At 27.2% G+C, this 16,768-nt stretch overlaps 5 protein-coding genes across 13 annotated transcripts in view; 3 read left to right on the forward strand and 2 right to left on the reverse strand.

Moving 5' to 3' along the window:
• Positions 1–2,269: 2,269 nt before the first annotated feature.
• Sap30 (SIN3-associated polypeptide 30) lies at positions 2,270–3,545 on the forward strand. The gene is made up of 3 exons (XM_069112724.1): positions 2,270–2,530; positions 3,046–3,273; positions 3,404–3,545. The coding sequence occupies exons 1-3, from the start codon at positions 2,360–2,362 to the stop codon at positions 3,530–3,532; spliced, it is 528 nt and encodes a 175-aa protein (XP_068968825.1). The 5' UTR covers positions 2,270–2,359; the 3' UTR covers positions 3,533–3,545.
• A 101-nt stretch (positions 3,546–3,646) lies between these two features.
• Rrp45 (exosome complex component Rrp45) lies at positions 3,647–6,406 on the reverse strand. The gene is made up of 9 exons (XM_069112719.1): positions 5,884–6,406; positions 5,727–5,821; positions 5,307–5,529; positions 4,893–5,110; positions 4,585–4,812; positions 4,354–4,487; positions 4,169–4,251; positions 3,965–4,088; positions 3,647–3,881 (listed from the first exon to the last, which is right to left on the reverse strand). The coding sequence occupies exons 1-9, from the start codon at positions 5,947–5,949 to the stop codon at positions 3,820–3,822; spliced, it is 1,233 nt and encodes a 410-aa protein (XP_068968820.1). The 5' UTR covers positions 5,950–6,406; the 3' UTR covers positions 3,647–3,819.
• Positions 6,407–6,765: 359 nt separating this feature from the next.
• Positions 6,766–10,021, forward strand: LOC138179681 (putative high mobility group protein B1-like 1). Of its 3 annotated transcripts, none has more exons than XM_069112723.1 (7): positions 6,766–6,830; positions 8,018–8,100; positions 8,373–8,547; positions 8,693–8,811; positions 8,891–9,033; positions 9,091–9,265; positions 9,341–10,021. In XM_069112723.1, exons 3-7 carry the CDS (start codon positions 8,439–8,441, stop codon positions 9,401–9,403), a joined length of 609 nt encoding a protein of 202 aa, XP_068968824.1. In that variant the 5' UTR covers positions 6,766–6,830; positions 8,018–8,100; positions 8,373–8,438; the 3' UTR covers positions 9,404–10,021. The 3 variants fall into 3 exon arrangements, with proteins under 3 accessions (XP_068968824.1, XP_068968821.1, XP_068968823.1); XM_069112720.1 differs by lacking the exon at positions 6,766–6,830 and adding an exon at positions 6,926–7,280; XM_069112722.1 differs by lacking the exon at positions 6,766–6,830 and adding an exon at positions 7,314–7,421.
• Positions 9,664–13,332, reverse strand: LOC138179679 (alkylated DNA repair protein alkB homolog 8). 6 transcript variants are annotated; one of them, XM_069112716.1, is made up of 8 exons: positions 13,251–13,332; positions 12,287–12,397; positions 11,986–12,217; positions 11,726–11,848; positions 11,441–11,638; positions 10,978–11,363; positions 10,737–10,892; positions 9,664–10,665 (listed from the first exon to the last, which is right to left on the reverse strand). In XM_069112716.1, the coding sequence occupies exons 2-8, from the start codon at positions 12,386–12,388 to the stop codon at positions 10,111–10,113; spliced, it is 1,752 nt and encodes a 583-aa protein (XP_068968817.1). In that variant the 5' UTR covers positions 12,389–12,397; positions 13,251–13,332; the 3' UTR covers positions 9,664–10,110. The 6 variants fall into 6 exon arrangements, with proteins under 6 accessions (XP_068968817.1, XP_068968819.1, XP_068968814.1 ...); XM_069112718.1 differs by having other exon boundaries at positions 13,269–13,287; XM_069112713.1 differs by lacking the exon at positions 13,251–13,332 and adding an exon at positions 12,969–13,183.
• Positions 13,333–15,123: 1,791 nt separating this feature from the next.
• Positions 15,124–16,768, forward strand: part of LOC138179942 (proteoglycan 4) — a 31,530-nt gene continuing 29,885 nt past the window's right edge. For both annotated transcript variants that reach the window (XM_069113220.1, XM_069113221.1), the window contains exon 1: positions 15,124–15,400. The gene's annotated coding sequence lies outside the window, so the exon portion shown is untranslated. The remainder of the gene's footprint in view (positions 15,401–16,768) is intronic.

Genomic DNA, 16,768 nt, shown 5'->3' on the forward strand with positions numbered 1-16,768 from the left:
ATACGAGAACCTTCCTGCTAAACACATCTCTGGGCAGCCATTTGCTATGACGGCTGTGTAGAAATAAAAGGTATATGCACAGTACGCAACACAGTAGCACTTCACTAAATAATAGCTCGTATTATGCTTATCATACTATGATGATAGTCTATTGATCAATTGTTGGTCGCCAAAATCTGTCAACACTCAAAAAGAAAAATATTTGGATTTTTCTTACCTGAACGGTCCTCTACAGCTAAAAGGATTCTCAGCTTCGAATATCGCGACCCCACGCCACTTGTGCGGCATATGAAAGTGTATGGGGAAAATCTGTATTACTATTGGCTTATTTCAGATAAGCCGCAAAAAGTAAGCCAATCAGCATCAACCTTTTATGTTTTGAAGCGTTTCTTTTTGCCCCCCCAATAAAATGTCTGCTGGTGGAAAGGGCGCGAAAAATCATGCATGGAAAACTGCCTACACGATATCATTCGCTTCACAGTAAACAATATCGTTTTCTACTCTAATGAATAAACGTATGTTTAGCAATAAAACGTATTTACTATGTTTGACTAGAATAATAATACCTTTGGACAAATAAATAGTTTAAATCATTAAGGTTAGAATTTATTATTATTGTAGATGGCGCTAGATTCCGAAAGCTAAATGTTAAGGCGCAAATTACAGTACCGCCAACATGATGCATAAAGTATTCATGCATATATATATATATATATATATATATATATATATATATATATATATAACATATATGTGTGTTGTATATATGTATATACATATATATAATATCTTTCTCTAATTTAATGAATTATTTTGTACTATGGAGATAAATATATTTAAGTAATAAAAAATAAATGATATAGTTGTTTTATTAAATATTCTGAAATACATATATGTAATAATTTTTAACATAAAAAAATAACTGCACACAGTTTTTATTATAAATAAACAGCTATTTATAAAAATTTGTATTGCACATATTATACTTATTAGTATTATATGAAATATAATATTTATAAATCCGTTTTTATTAACCATAATACATTTACGAATTTACAGTAAAGAAAGAATTGGAATACTATAATAAATTTTTGCAAATATGTATGTTAAACTACGAATTTAAAATATAAAATTATACAAAAGAGTTAGAAGTTATACGCTATATGTAATTTATATTTTATTATATATATAAATTCTACTGATATCTTTTCTATAACAATTACGATTTTTCAAAAAATATATTAACTTGTTCACAAAATGTTTTATATTGAGAATATGACATAAATCATATATGTATAATAGCAGAGAGAATATCTTATAATAGATATATTTATTAGCTTATTCATACATACATGCATATATATATATATATATATATATAATAAACATGCAACATGTGAAAGAAAAGAAACTAGTTTTCCAAATCAAAAACTTATAACTTTTTTTATTAGATATTGGTTTTTGTTATCTTTATCTTTTCTTCTTATTCCACAGACTATAAACATATGATTTATTTTGGGAAATATTTTTAGTAAATATGAATTTGATAGAAAAGCTAAATGAATTCAAAACAAAAAAGAAATAATAATAACAATGCAAAATATAAAATATTGATAAAATACTATATGGATTATGAAATATATACATGTATATGATTAATTAAAAGTTGTTCATTTTGAGCCAATGACAAAATTTATAGTTGGTAAAACTGATTTTTGCTGTATAGGAATTTCTTAAAGCTAAACCATGTCGTCCATGTATATGTATATCCATTTATATATTTATATTATACATGCATGCGCATATGTATCTTCAGTTCACGTAGTATCATATGAATCAATGTAGATGTGTAAATAATAAAACGCGGTGAAGTGCTGTAACATAGGATTTTAAAGAATTCTGTAGAAACATAGACGTATTGCGAGAAAGTGTGGTGTCAAATGTTTGTCTTCTAACAAAATTTTCAAAACATTTGCAGTAACAGATACGTATAAATATTTCGTATGTTAAATTGTTTGAGAGAAAGAAAGTGAAACATTATACGACATCGTTTAACATTGATGTCTTCGTAATACGCAAACTCTACTATTTAAATTATTGATTTGTGAGCTTGAATCTTTACATTAAATAAAATTCTTTTTACACCGGCAACTGAAGAATAAGTTTCTTTGAAAAGTTATCGATAACAAATGAAATTGAACGGGAAATTATGACTGTGAAAAATAGGCATCGCCGAGTATATTTTACTCTCAGACACGCCGTTTTTTGACGCAAAACACGTACACCAAAAAATCTCGAGGTTGTTAAAGTTCTAAATAGTCTTCATACTGATTTAGTTGATGTTAAGAATAAAAAAAAAATGAATGGATTCAGTACCGGTGAAGAAGATTCCAGAGGAGCTGCTGATCAGATTTGTTGCCTTGTAGATGAGGGTGAACGATGCACTCGGCCAGCTGGCAACGCTTCTTATAGCAAACGAATTCAAAAAACTGTAACTCAACGACGATTAAAACTTAATCTTGATCCAGTGGTAAGATTAATGACTACAAATTATGTTACAATACATATACTTGTCATTTTCTTTTAAGTTTATTTTAAGATTTCTTTTCTATGATTTTGAATGTTATGTGTCATTCATGAAAGATTTAGTCATTATTTTTGTAAAATAGCATTATTTTAGTTTTCTTTTTAAAATTCTTTATGAAAAATTAAAGTTATTGAGTATGTCACAATGTCATGCTGGTACAAGTCTTGGAAGTAAATTTATATAATTAAACGTTATGATTCATCTATATTACTATTAATTTTTTTAAGTGTTAATAATATGTGCAGTCTAAGTCATATATACAATTTAAAAAGTAAAAAAATAGTAGTTTCAGTATTTTTATAAATACTGTACCTTGTATTTATATTTTATTAATATTTTTTTAATTTTTTGTAATCTTTTATGAATAGTTCATTTAAAGAAAAATTTTTAAATATCAAAAGTAGTTATAAATGATTAAGTGATAATAACATGTCATTATATATCTTATCTATCATTAGGCACGTCATATATATATTTGTGATTATCATAAGCAAGTGATACAATGCGCAAGATCTAAGCAACAACAGCAGCGTAGACGCAAGGATTCAGAAGAAGATTCTGGTGAAACAGATAATGATCTTCCTGAAGTTGATCTTTTCCAATTACAAGTCGGTACACTAAGGCGATATAAAAGGCATTATAAAGTTTCTACACGTCCAGGTTTAAATAAAGCTCAATTAGCTGATGTATGTATTAAACAAAAATATATATTTTAAACAAAAATTATTTTATTTTTGAGAATGTCTACTCATTGTACTTGTAATAATTTATATAAAATATTTAAAATATTATAATATGTATATTGTTTCCTTCCAGACTCTTATGAAGCATTTTAAGACCATCCCTGTAATTGAAAAAGAAGCATTAAGCTTTTTCATTTACACAGTAAAAACCAATGCCAACAAATTGGATCAAAAGAATGGTTTAAGTAATGATACGACATAGCCTAGGCCTCATTTCATGAGTTTTGTTACTGTAATAACATTTTATTAGTAAGATCAAAAATATATGTATGGATTTTTACTTGTTAATAGGCATAGGTATTTTATAAGAGCTATGTATAAAAAATATATATATTAGAAATATAACAATACATAATAAAATGTTGCTTATTTATACCATTCATTTTTATTTTCTTTGTCATTTGAAAAAAATACTATTTAATAATAAGCAGATAAAATAATGATTAAATTATACTTTTATATAATTTTCATTTGTTATGTATTCACTTATTACATTAAATCCTTTATTTCTAACATTTCGATAGCTTCTTCTTCACTGTCTCCACTTAATTCTAAAACAATAATTGTTCGATTAATTATTTATAAATCATTTATCAAAAATGTTATACATCCAGAAATGAATTATATAGAATACCTTTATCTTCTATTTTATTTTCTTCTTTCTTTATCTCCGCAGTAATTTCAATATCGCTTGTTTCTTCTTCTGAGGATTCTGATGAATTCCATGTATTAGGTCCACCTTCGCCAAATGACATACCCTATGGAAATAGTTTTAAAATGTTGATTACATTAGCCATATTAAATTGTAATGTAACCTTTTAAGTGAATAGATATTTACTATATTTGTTATTAACTCAGCAGAACCTTCTCCAGGCTTTATAATCGTACAATTTTCATCTTCTTCCTCTTTCTCTGTGTCAACTTAAAAACAAAAGTAAATACAAATGTATGTAAGATTATAATAGATGGTTGTTTAGTATCATTGCTTTCACACTATACTGTTATGATCAATGAATTATTTACCATTAGATTCTATTTTTTCTATCTCACCCCATTTACGCAGTTTAATACTGATACATTCACTATTCATAGTTGTCAACTTCTTTGTCATTATGCACTCTTTAAAGCGATTTACATTACGATTATCTTTCTTGTACCTAAACATATATTTATAAAATGAAAATAATCTAATATGGAATCTAATCTAATATCTCTTTTATTAGAGATAAAATAACTAAAAAATGAAAGTTTTACCTTGTTTCTACATCATAATTTACTGCTTCTTTTATTTGTTGCACTAATTGAACAGCATAATTTGCTGCATAATTAGAAACTGCTGATATCACGTCTTCAACAGTCATAGTTTTTGTCAAATAATTAAAATGCAAACTACAAAGTTCTCTATACGAATTAATACCAAGAGTAAGTTGAGCTACACCAACTCTTTCTTCTAAATATGTTGGATCCATAACTGTACTTCCACTAAGAAGATATAATTTTATAACAAATTTTATTACTTGGAACGGGTTACTTAAAATAATTACACAATTTAAATAATTAACCTTTCAAATGTTATAAAAGAGACACACACTGGATAATGATATAATGTTAAAGGTAAAGGGTCTTTTTCAGAAAATGGATGAACTATAATATCTTCACCATTTGAAGTTACATCAGGTCTATGGAAATGTGAGAGAGCAGCTAATGTTGCAATGGAAGCACAATCGATTAAATTTCCATCATGATTAATAACGTTAACATCAACCCTTAAATTCCACACCTGTATTAATTAAAAAATATCTCATGTCATATTAATATCCAAATATAAAACATAATTAAAATAATATTTTATGCGAATATGTATAGAATTTGTCATATAACTGTTAACTCTTATATATCTTGTTACAATTACTACTAACATCTTGATTAATTTCAGGTAATTAAAAGTTCAAAGTGTTTAAGACGATATTCCTTACTTGTTTATCAGCTATGATACATAAAGATTCTAAATCTATACATTTAGAATCTTGATAACATTTTTCAAGTTGTCTGCTAATCAATACTGAAATCTCAGATAGTCTACCACCATCAAAATGCCGAGCAGCCATTGGATTAAGTTCAACATTTATATGTAGCATTCCTTCATTAGGACGAGAAGTCTTAGGTTGTTGAATATCACATGTTACTTGTGCTATAACTCTATAATAAAATTGTTACTTTACAATATCATAAAACATCTTATATATAAATTAAATACATAAATTTATACGTATCTAATATTTATTGATAATACTAATATAAAAATATTCTTATTTGTTACATTCAAAGAAATAAATTATATTAATATTATCTATAATACTTTTAAGTAAATATTACATTATTGAGTTTGTTCTTACCTAGTTTGACCAAGCAAAACCATACAACTACCCCAATTGGATGCAAAATAAATTTTAGCAGGTCGTGCTTCAAATAAACATCTGCCATCCAATCGCTAAAACACATTTTAACCAATTTTAAACTTTTACATACAATAAGATATTAAAAAATACGTACTGTGCCTTGTTCCACTGATTTATTTACAAAGTTCTTTTCACAATTCGTTAGCAGAACTTCCTTCATGATTTAAAATATTTATTTACCCATCAAACACGTGTAAAATGTTGAACAAAAATATAACCTTAAATCAACGATATTACATATTTATCATATAAGTTTTATATTTTACTATCTTATCATCGTCAAACTATATTTATGATTAATTAATGTGCATGTAACATAAATTAATTTTTCTTCCATTAATAGTTGCAAATAAAAAATAAGTAAATATTTTTAAATACTATCCCAAACTATTTTTTACTATCGATGCTTTATATGATAACATCCATGCATTTCGATATTCTATTTTCGAGGTAGTCGCTCTAGAACCAAGATTATGATAACAGGATAATTTTGAAGAGTTTGTTGATATTAATTTATGTTATTATTAAGTCGTGAAAGATATTATAAATGAACTTTAAAAAGTTAGTTATAATCCAATTTCTCTAAACATTAAACCCATTTACATGTGACAGATTTTTTTAAACTAATTATAGAAAGTATACTTCATTTTTAAAATGTTTATATACAGAAAATATCTATCTATTATAAACATATTTAAAAATTGAATGTAATTATCAACATTTATCTTATTTTATATAGTTTGCACATTTTTCTAAACGAGAATTAAACCAATGTTTAATTATGTAAATGACGTTTTATAATATTTAAGAATGATATAGAAAATGTATGCATTAAGTTAATGTTTGTTCCCGTACATATTTTATTCCAATCGATATCGTCAAAAAATATATGTATTGATGACATTTGACATCATCGTCCGACGTATGAACTTCCCTTAATATTTCCTTTATTAAAGAATTGTTGTTCTCAATTCCTTTGAAATTGTAACATGATTTTAGAGATAGAAGCCGAAATAGAACAACGAAACGTTTAACAATAAGGTAATAGGTTTAAAGTCTTGTAAAAATAAATAGTATTAAAAAATTTATGTATTAGTGCACGCGCTCGCGCGTATTATATATGTACATATACACCACACAAGTGGCCATGCCCGGTCATATCTGCTTCAATCAGCTTGGTTTATACGATCTGTTTTTAACGTTGAGTCTTGTCGTCAATAATCAGAATTCTATGGTTCAATAACTGGCGAATATCGTATTCGTGAATATCCCGAATTTCAAGAAATTTCAATCTGTGTGTTTGGTAAAAGTTGTATTTAGATATCATACGCGTTTCGTATATAATGCTGATCACGGTACGCGTGATATGTACGGATAGATACGTATAGATAGGGCCGATCTGTGGAATGGATGCTTAATAAGTTACATTTCGCGTTGCCTATAATTACCTTTCCCGAGCCCTCTTGTAACGTTTACTTTCAGTTATTATCGGTAAGTTTGATTACCATCTACATCGCGTATCTAGCTATATTCCGTTCGCTACATTTTCATTCTTTCAAGTTGTGTATCGTCGTAAGATAGCTTTTATATTGTGTTGTTGTAGTAGCGATTGCCTTTGTACGTCATCTGTAGGTAAATATCTGTTACATTCGCCTCTTTCGTTACTTATATATTTTTGATATATTTGAGTATTTCATTATTTTCTCAGTTATTTTTTGATAATCATATATTTATTCATCTCATATTCGAAAATATTTCGTTTCTCTACAAGGTATTTGATATATATATATATATATATATACGTATATATATGTATATGTATATGTATATGTATATCATTTTTCGGTTTATATCATAATGAAAAAGTTCGATGTTCATATAATTTAAATAGAATTTTTATCACAAATTCTAATTGTATTTATGTAAAATGTAGTTTATATTTGTTTATATTTAAATAATAATTTACAATATTTATAAAAATTGAATTTGCTCTCTTGGCAATAAAAGTTGTATAAACAAAAATTTTTCAAATTGCGAAATTTTACATTAATTATACACAATATGTAATTAATGTAACAAATAAAAAAAAAACCCCATATAACATTGTTCTATCAGTAACTAATTATTAGAAAGTAAAAGAGAATATTATGTTTTATTATTATTATGTAATTTATGTAATTTAATTTATAATATTTTAAACAATTTTGTGTATTTTTATATTTCTACAGAACTTGAAATATTCATCTATGATGCTGTTTTATTAAGGACATGACAACAATCTGTTATATACTTACTGTAAACTATATTTGTGGTAAGTAATATTTAATATCTAATCACTATCATAAAATATTTAAATGTTTTAGTCCTACATAATATAAAAAGTTGGTATAAGAATTATATATTTTATTTGCATCTTATTTTTATGCAAATAAAAAAGATACTTGATTTATAAATTATACTATAGATAATATATTTAAAATTTTGATTTACTATTTCATATTTTACATATTTCTTTATCAAATTTTATTTTATAATAATTAAAAATAACAAAATAATTAAATATAAGGAAAATGTTATTTGTAGATTACTGTGGTTTTGGATAAATCATTCATTTCTTGATCGAAACATTATAAAGAATTTTATACAGTTATGGAATCAAATGACAGAAAAAATGTTTATCTTGCAAAAACGGGTGATAATTCCTTGAATTCTGGAATGAGAGACACAATGATTGTTGGTCAGACAAATATGACACCAGGTAAAAGTGTATTATATTTATATAAAATGTAGATTTAAATAAAATTTTGTTATAAATAAATAAAATGGTACAAAAATATGATATTCATCAAGAAACTTACAATTAAATTATGGCTTTTTATATGTTTATTTGTTTAATTTGTTAGAATGTGGTGAACCTGTGATGAAACCTGGAAATGTGTCCAGTGTTTCAAACAATCAAGCAAAGTGGTCAAATACTCAAAGTAAGAATTTTATAATCAATGCAGTCCCAGTGAAAAACGAGGTAAGTATATAAAATGAGTAGTAATTTATGTAATAAGAATATATGTACATGTGTTAATGGAATTACATTGTATTTTTAGATTGTCCACCTTGAAGATGGAGCACATTGCAATAAAAAGATGTATTATTACGATAGACATTACACAGGCCATGAAGAAACAGAGAGACCAACACGTAGAGGAACAAAACGATACAGAGACAAAGATGCACCTAAAAGGGCACTGTATGTGTTTACAATGTTGATTGATGTTTGATGTATTGTTTACAAGTGTCGTTTTAGGTCTGCCTTTTTCTATTTTTGTCAAGAATTACGTGGAAAAATGAGAGAATTACATCCAGAAATGGGAGTTGGTGATATTGCTAAAGAGCTGGGTAAATTATGGATGAGTACGGATCTTCAAACTAAATCAAAATATATGGCAATAGCAGAAGAGGATAGAGCCAGATACGAAAGAGTAAATAACTTATTCAATATTTTTATTAATATTAAAATGTAATTTTAACAGATGTTTGAACTTCTAATTATTTAGGAAATTATTGCATACAATAAAAGAGTAAAAAACTATGATCCAGAGGAAGTTGGACCTGTATAAGTTTCTCAATCTATTAAGAATGAAGGGACAGTGTACTTTGCCCTAAATCAAGCACTCGCCAATTAAAAATGTATAACAATTTTACTAATAGTTTAGTATTGTCAATCGTTGTATATATTACGTACACTGTTGACATCGACAAATCTGAAGAAAAATTACGTGCTATCAAATTGGGTTATAATTCTTGGAAATAGCATTTGAAACCAACTGTTCTTTTTCATTTATTTGACAAATTGAATATAATTTTTTTGTGAATAAGGTGTGCTAATATATTTACAAACGATATCTAATACAAGTAATAACATTAATATCAATAGTAATAATACTGAAAAGTATGATGCAGATAATAATAACATTATTATTATTATTAAAGGATGATAATCTATATTGCTATTAAATATGTTATACACAATTGAAGCACAATACAAGTAAAAGTCAAGCAGAGTGAGCTTTGTACAGTGCACTTTTCTTGTCTAATTATGCATTATTCATGTTTATAATGATAAAATTAGATATCAGGGACTATTTATATCTAAAACCCTGTATAGAACATATATTCCATGTATTTTGTTCTTTTTCCAATAAAGATAAAATCATTTAAAGCATTTATAATCCTTATACTCTTGTTATATTTTAAAACTTATTATTTCTCTACTAATATTGTGAAAAGATATGATTAACATGATTCTGATTAAAAATTGATTTCATTAATTTATTTGATCTTTTTTGCGTAAAATTACACACCAATTCCCTTGATCATAATACACCTTTTTTATTGTAAGATTCGGCACTTCTGAACATAATTGCGATAGTTCATTTTCTTCAAATACATGATAATATCTAAGGAAGTTGCCACCTCCTTTTCTTTTCCATGGAACAAGCATATCCTTACAGACAAATTTTGTACGATTTTCATGCACAGGTAATGTTATACCATATTCTGTTAATTTTTGTGTATGTGAAATATTGTCTTCCTTTTTACTTAAATTACATCGCAAGTAAGCTGTTTGAATAGAATCCTTTTCTTGTTCTTTTGCCCATACATAAATTAAACATTTTCCATTTGGCCTAAGAATTCTTGTTAATTCAGAAATGGCTTGTTTCCTTCGCTCATGAGTCGAAAGATGATGAATTACAGCTATACATATTACTGCATCCAGACTATTGTCTTTATAAGGTAAATATAAACAGTCAGATAGGGATACTTCGAAACCTTTACTGCGACAAATTTTCATTAAATTGTAACTTCTATCACATCCAACCTATATTATAGAGGGTTTGTTTTTATATTATGCTTGTTATTATATAAAGTTAAATGATGTGTAATGCATACCTTAAATATATTTTTAGCTTGATAAAGATATTTGCCATTCCCGCATCCTACATCTAACAAGATATCACCTGTATTTAAAGTTTGAAGGAATTTGGTTACATTGGGCCATTGTTTATGTCTTGTTTCATCAAAATGATTTGAAATTTTATCATAAACCTATATATAAAAAAGTTGCAAACTTATTTAATAACTCATTAAATATAAGTACAATCGCACATAAATGGTAATTTATAATACATACATCATGTACATAAGAATTTTCTATTCCTAGAGCTATTTTACTATCGATCAGAGTAGTAGCGTTATTCTGTTTAGTATCGCAATATTCTGGAAAATTACAGCAACAATCACCCCTGTGTATTTTCCGGAATGTAAACGATACTCTTGTTCCTCGTGGTTGAGTTGTCACTCCATTTGAAGATTTTACTATGTCATTATGTCTAGGACAAATTCCATGCGACCAGGCATAACGAGCTTCTCCTGACATGATCAACAATGAGCGAGCAGGCAAAAGGACAGCAGCTTTTTCATTTTCTCGTTTAAAATCCATTATGCAAGCTGAGCCCAATGATAATGACAATATACTATCTTCAAACGCACTATGTGTATCAATATGTGGAGGAATACCTTAAAATTTAAAACATTACTACTGTATTTATTTGAAAAAATGAAGTATGTTAAAGGATAATCTTTGTGAAACATACCTTGACCAGGTAAATAATGATTAATTGTCAATTGATCATATTCATATGGAGCATCATGATATTTTTTGAACAGCGTTTTTAAAAATCGATAGTTTTCAGGTATAGGTATAATAGGTTTATCTGGATCTACTTTATTTGAATTATATTGAAATTCATATCCAAAGTGTTTAACTTTCCTATGTTTTAATTCTGACGATTCTGAAAAAAACATTTATATTGCAGTTAAATTTACATAATTTGATAATTTGTAATGTTCTTTTATTAAAGTAACAAGATTTTTGTTACCTTCATTAGACCAATTAATTGTGCTTAATAACATTTCTTCTTCTTTTTCAGTGATAAAATTTTCTATTAATTTAAGTCCAGGAGGAAGATTTGAAGACCACCCACAATAATTTAAATCAGGGACTAAAACAAATTCATAATATCAAAATATAAAAATTTAATCTTTATATTCTGTATGGGTGAGTATACATTTTAATTAATAATTAATATCATAAGAAAATGCAATAAATTCTATATAGATTTCAAGATAAATTATATACCTGATTCTGTAAATGTTGCATACAGTGGTGTATTTTGTCCATTAATTTTAATGTTACCATTAATTTTATTGTGAACATATGTAGCAACTTCTACTGAATAAAATTTAATAAAACAATATGACTTGTTTAGTGGCATTATTAAATCATATAAGTCAACAAATGGATCTATCACATCTTGTAATGTTTTTCTTTGTAAACCAGTCACTAATCCCGCGTTACAAATCATTATGTACTGTAATACATTAAAATGAAAACATATTAATAATATTATAATGAATAAATTACATAAATGAATACTAACCTGTGTAGGATTATCACAGCACTTAATATCCATATCCTTAAGAAGTCTATGATATGCTCGTCTTTGCTTACGGTGGCTCTTCTTGTTCAGTTTCTCTTCCATTATTTTTAACTACATTAAACCATATTGAATTATATTTTATAAATTTCCTTAAAATATATGCATGTTTATATTATTACATACTATATTCATTTGCATGTTCTTTTATTACATATACATAAATATTTTCCCTACGTAATAACATTTTTAGTTACTGCATACTTTCTTATATTTTTAGTTTATGTAGGAACATTAAAAAATCAATGTAATAGATGTACATTAAAATTTTATTTCATGCAATATTCTTTATTTACGAATAATTAAATTAAAAAAATAAATTAAATAAATATACAGACTTGAATATTTATAGACCAGTATTTTTCGAGTACTTTAAATTTGATAAGTAAAATAAAATTCTTTTTATAATTAAATAGATAGCATTAATTTACTTAGTTTGTCTATATATTAAATGTCAATAGATTGTTTTGTGCACTAACTAAATATGTAACTTCATGTAACATTCAAGTAGTAAAATTTTTCTTGAAGTACTGTGCATGTGCAATGCTCAGGAATATAAAATAATTTCATCGTAAGATATACACACACACACACAGATTTCTGTAAAAGATGTGGATATACGTACATATGTACTTATAAATGTGCAGAAAGCCTTAAACAAATCGATAACTTCATACATGTCATGTTCAAAATACATAAAAATGTGTCAAACAATAATATAATTAAATTTTCTTCTTTTTATTAAGTAAAATAATGAAGTTGTCAAAATATAACTGATGATTATCATTTAATCGAGATATCGACGTCCGAAGTGTATTTAAATTCAAATTTCAAGGCTTCTAAGCAGGATTTTAACTTCTGAAGGCTCAAATGATATTCTAGAATTCAAAAAATTAATTAAAATTACTTTTATCTAAATATTCACCCTGGTTCTTTATTTTGATTACCGATGAATCAGTGATATGTGCTAACAAAAAGTAAACTTTTACATTGACAGATGGTGCCATCATGCCCAAAATAGGGCACTTTGCACTAATTGTACTTAATAAATTAATTACTTATTTAATTTAATTAATTAGGAAAACGGTATAATATTCTGATTTCTAGGAGTTAATGGTATAATTTCATTCTTGAGCAGTTCAAGAATTTGCCTTATAAATTAAGAAATTTCATATTCTAATTTTGTCATAAAGAAATTAGTTTCACCTTTTCACCGCTAGGTGGTTATAATGTTTCGTTGTCCATGGATTGGACGATTTTAAAATCCTGTTTATAACTATGAAACCAGAGAGAATATTTAGATAAAAGCAATTTTAATTAACTCTTTGGATTGTAAATTATCATTCGAGTTTTCAAGAGTTAAAAAATTCGGTCTTAGAGCTGAAAAATTTGGATTCTTTAATTTTGTTACCTGCCTATTGAACATAATTGAATATACATACATAAGTACATATCAAACGTAAATATTTCAAGATTAGATGATAGGAATGGTAAGGTATATCACTGAATTTGTTTTTTACATACAATACAATAATACATAAGTTAGATATTTAGATGATCCCATTTAGTTCGTCCAGCAATTTAAATAAGTATTCTATATTAACAGCTGAAACAATTTTGTAATGTTTCCTAGAAGGAAGTGGGCATAGATGTCGACACAGTAACTTTGATTTTTGTCTTCAAATATTTATATTAGAATGCTTATTTCCTAAATGTGTTAAACGCGCTTGAAAGGGAAACTTATTGTGTTAAATATATGCTACTTCGATTATAATCTCCTCTAATTGTAGAAATTATTAAATAATTCATATTAAGAAATTTTATCAAATGAACTGATACAATTTTATAAACTTTATTTATAATTAATGAGTTACGTCTCACATGTCAAAATTTATTTTATTACTATACTATATTATTACTATTTACGATATATATAATTACTATTACTGTATTTATTTTTTCATTTTATCACATTAATCTTTTCTCTTTTATTTTCAAGGTTTGTAATATCTCTTTCTTTTCTGATGTTCGCTTTAGTCTCTCAAATTATTCAGAAATTTATATTTTGAATGTTCAGTGGTAAATAATTTATTGTAAGTACTATATCAATCTATCATTATTATTAATATTATTTATCGTATCGTTATAAATCTTTCCGAACTTCGGGTATTCATTAAAGCATCTGTTATATGATAAATACAATTGTCATCTCTTTCTTAAAAAAAATACTTTCTTAATAACTATTTATGTTTCATCTAGCCACAGTTTCAATTCCTAATTCTTCTTTTTCATTTTGTAATAGCTGAGCGAAAAAGGGCGAGGGAGAGAGACGGAGAGAGAGAATATATCAGATTTAAAGTAGTTTAAACATTTTGGAATTGCCTTTGAGGAGATTAAAAAATATTAAAATTCAAAAGATTTGCAACCAGATAATCTTCTTGGCAATCCAATTACTCTTCACAAAATTGTAAAAAAGATTCCCATTAATTTTCCTTTCTCATGCCATAATAGATGAGAATATATCGGATTTAAAGTACAATTGAAATCTTTCAGAATTGTCTTTCACGAGGTCGAAAGGATATTAAAATTCAAAAGATTTCCATCTGTATAATCTTCCTCGCGATCCGATTACTTTTTACAAGATTGCAGAAAATGTTGCCTCGTCCGACTACTTTCGTCTTTCACAGTCCTCGTCTACTAGCATGTAATTAGAAATGCATCTCAGTCCCCATAAAAGCGAAGCGTTACGCGGATCATGTTCTATCCAGATTCGTCGGAGCTGCGCGGTCTCGTCGTCGCTGGACCAACAACGTCGCGTGCGAACGTCGCCGCGAGATCATGGTTCACCATTTCCTCGACGGATGAAGTGAAAGCCATGATCGAGGCTGGAGTAGAATGTAAAGAAGTCGATGCGATTCGAGAGAGGGAAACCGCTTTGGCGTCCAGTTACTCCAAGGCAAGCTGAAAGGAATGTTGAACGGCGTGCATCGCGACGCCAACGAGTTCTCACATTGATCGTCTCTAATCAACGTCGACGTCGTCAACGACGCACCATCGGTGAGTAAACCACCCTCTTTTCGCGGCTCGGCCCATCCGCGATCGTCATCGTCCTAAACATATACCTTAGTCACCCTTATAATTAACAATAAGCTTAGAACAGTTTCTTAAACGCGATAATTCGCTTTTGGTAGGTAGATAGGTACCTTTATATAATCAACTTCTTTAAGATCGTTTCCTATACGCTCGTTTCCTGGTTTGAGAAGTCGTGTACAGTGGCTCATGTACACCGTCGACGATAAGTATTTTAAAATACCTACTGGTTATACTTGTTGGAAAATTCTAAGAAATTTTATTTTATCTTATATTTCGTATTTTATTTTATAGGACTCGCGTATGGTTTAAATGAGATAACAGATTTATAATACAATAACTATAAAATGAAAGTAGTGCAAAGCAGTAAGTTTATATTTTAAGCGTCAATAAGTATCCTAACACTTATGGCCGGCGGTATATTTGAACATTTTCAATAGAAAACTTGTATGTATGTATTTCTGTATATAAAAGATTTTGGAACTCCGCTGTTGCGATTATATTGGGGGAAATTTGAAACCGATCTGAAAATGTATGTAGAAATTACAAGATATTTACTACAGATATATATTTAAGGATGAATTAGTGACGATTCTACTAAATAACGCGGTTTCTCCATATAATGGATAATTGATTTTTTAAATATTTTTGTAACCTCCGTGAAACGTATACTTGCAGCATATACCTTGTAGCTTTTATGTACATCTTCACGTTTGTTTCAAGTTTTGCTAATATAATCATGATAATCCGATATCGTTACAGTGCTAATGAAATTTTAAATACACAATATATCCATAGAAGGTTTGTAGTTACTTTGATAAGTGTTTAAATACTTCTGTAAGTTACTATAATTCCTCAGTTTCCTTTGTGTTGAAAATTCGCACACAATGAGTTTTTTGAGTTGTGTTTAAATGTCTTTCATGGAGGTGCTGCTATGGTACGTCGAGAAAAGCCGAACATTTTTCTTGGTTCTGAATGTAACGAATAAACTGCAAATTTTTATGCATTTATGGGAAATTTAAAAGTGCAAAAATGTGCAGAATGTATGAAAATATATAAAATATCCAAAATATAGCGCGTATAAAATTTAATGGATGAAACAAATCTGCGACTTCTTAAATTTGTAGAATTCAGAAGATGGCTTTATCCAGTAAAATTTTTTTAAATATTTGAAAAATATTATATGCGGTGAATTTACGTTTATCTATAATATGTATTTTTAAAACGGGTAACGTTATCTTTAATTGAATATGGTTTAATATTTTAATGGAATAATCTAATTGAGCAGTGTATTTATTACGAATAATGGCCACTGCGATGTCGTTTAGCATTTTA

This window comes from Bombus flavifrons, chromosome 5 (genome assembly GCF_040668555.2).
Source record: "Bombus flavifrons isolate JBK064 chromosome 5, iyBomFlav1_principal, whole genome shotgun sequence".
Lineage (NCBI taxonomy): Eukaryota > Metazoa > Arthropoda > Insecta > Hymenoptera > Apidae > Bombus > Bombus flavifrons.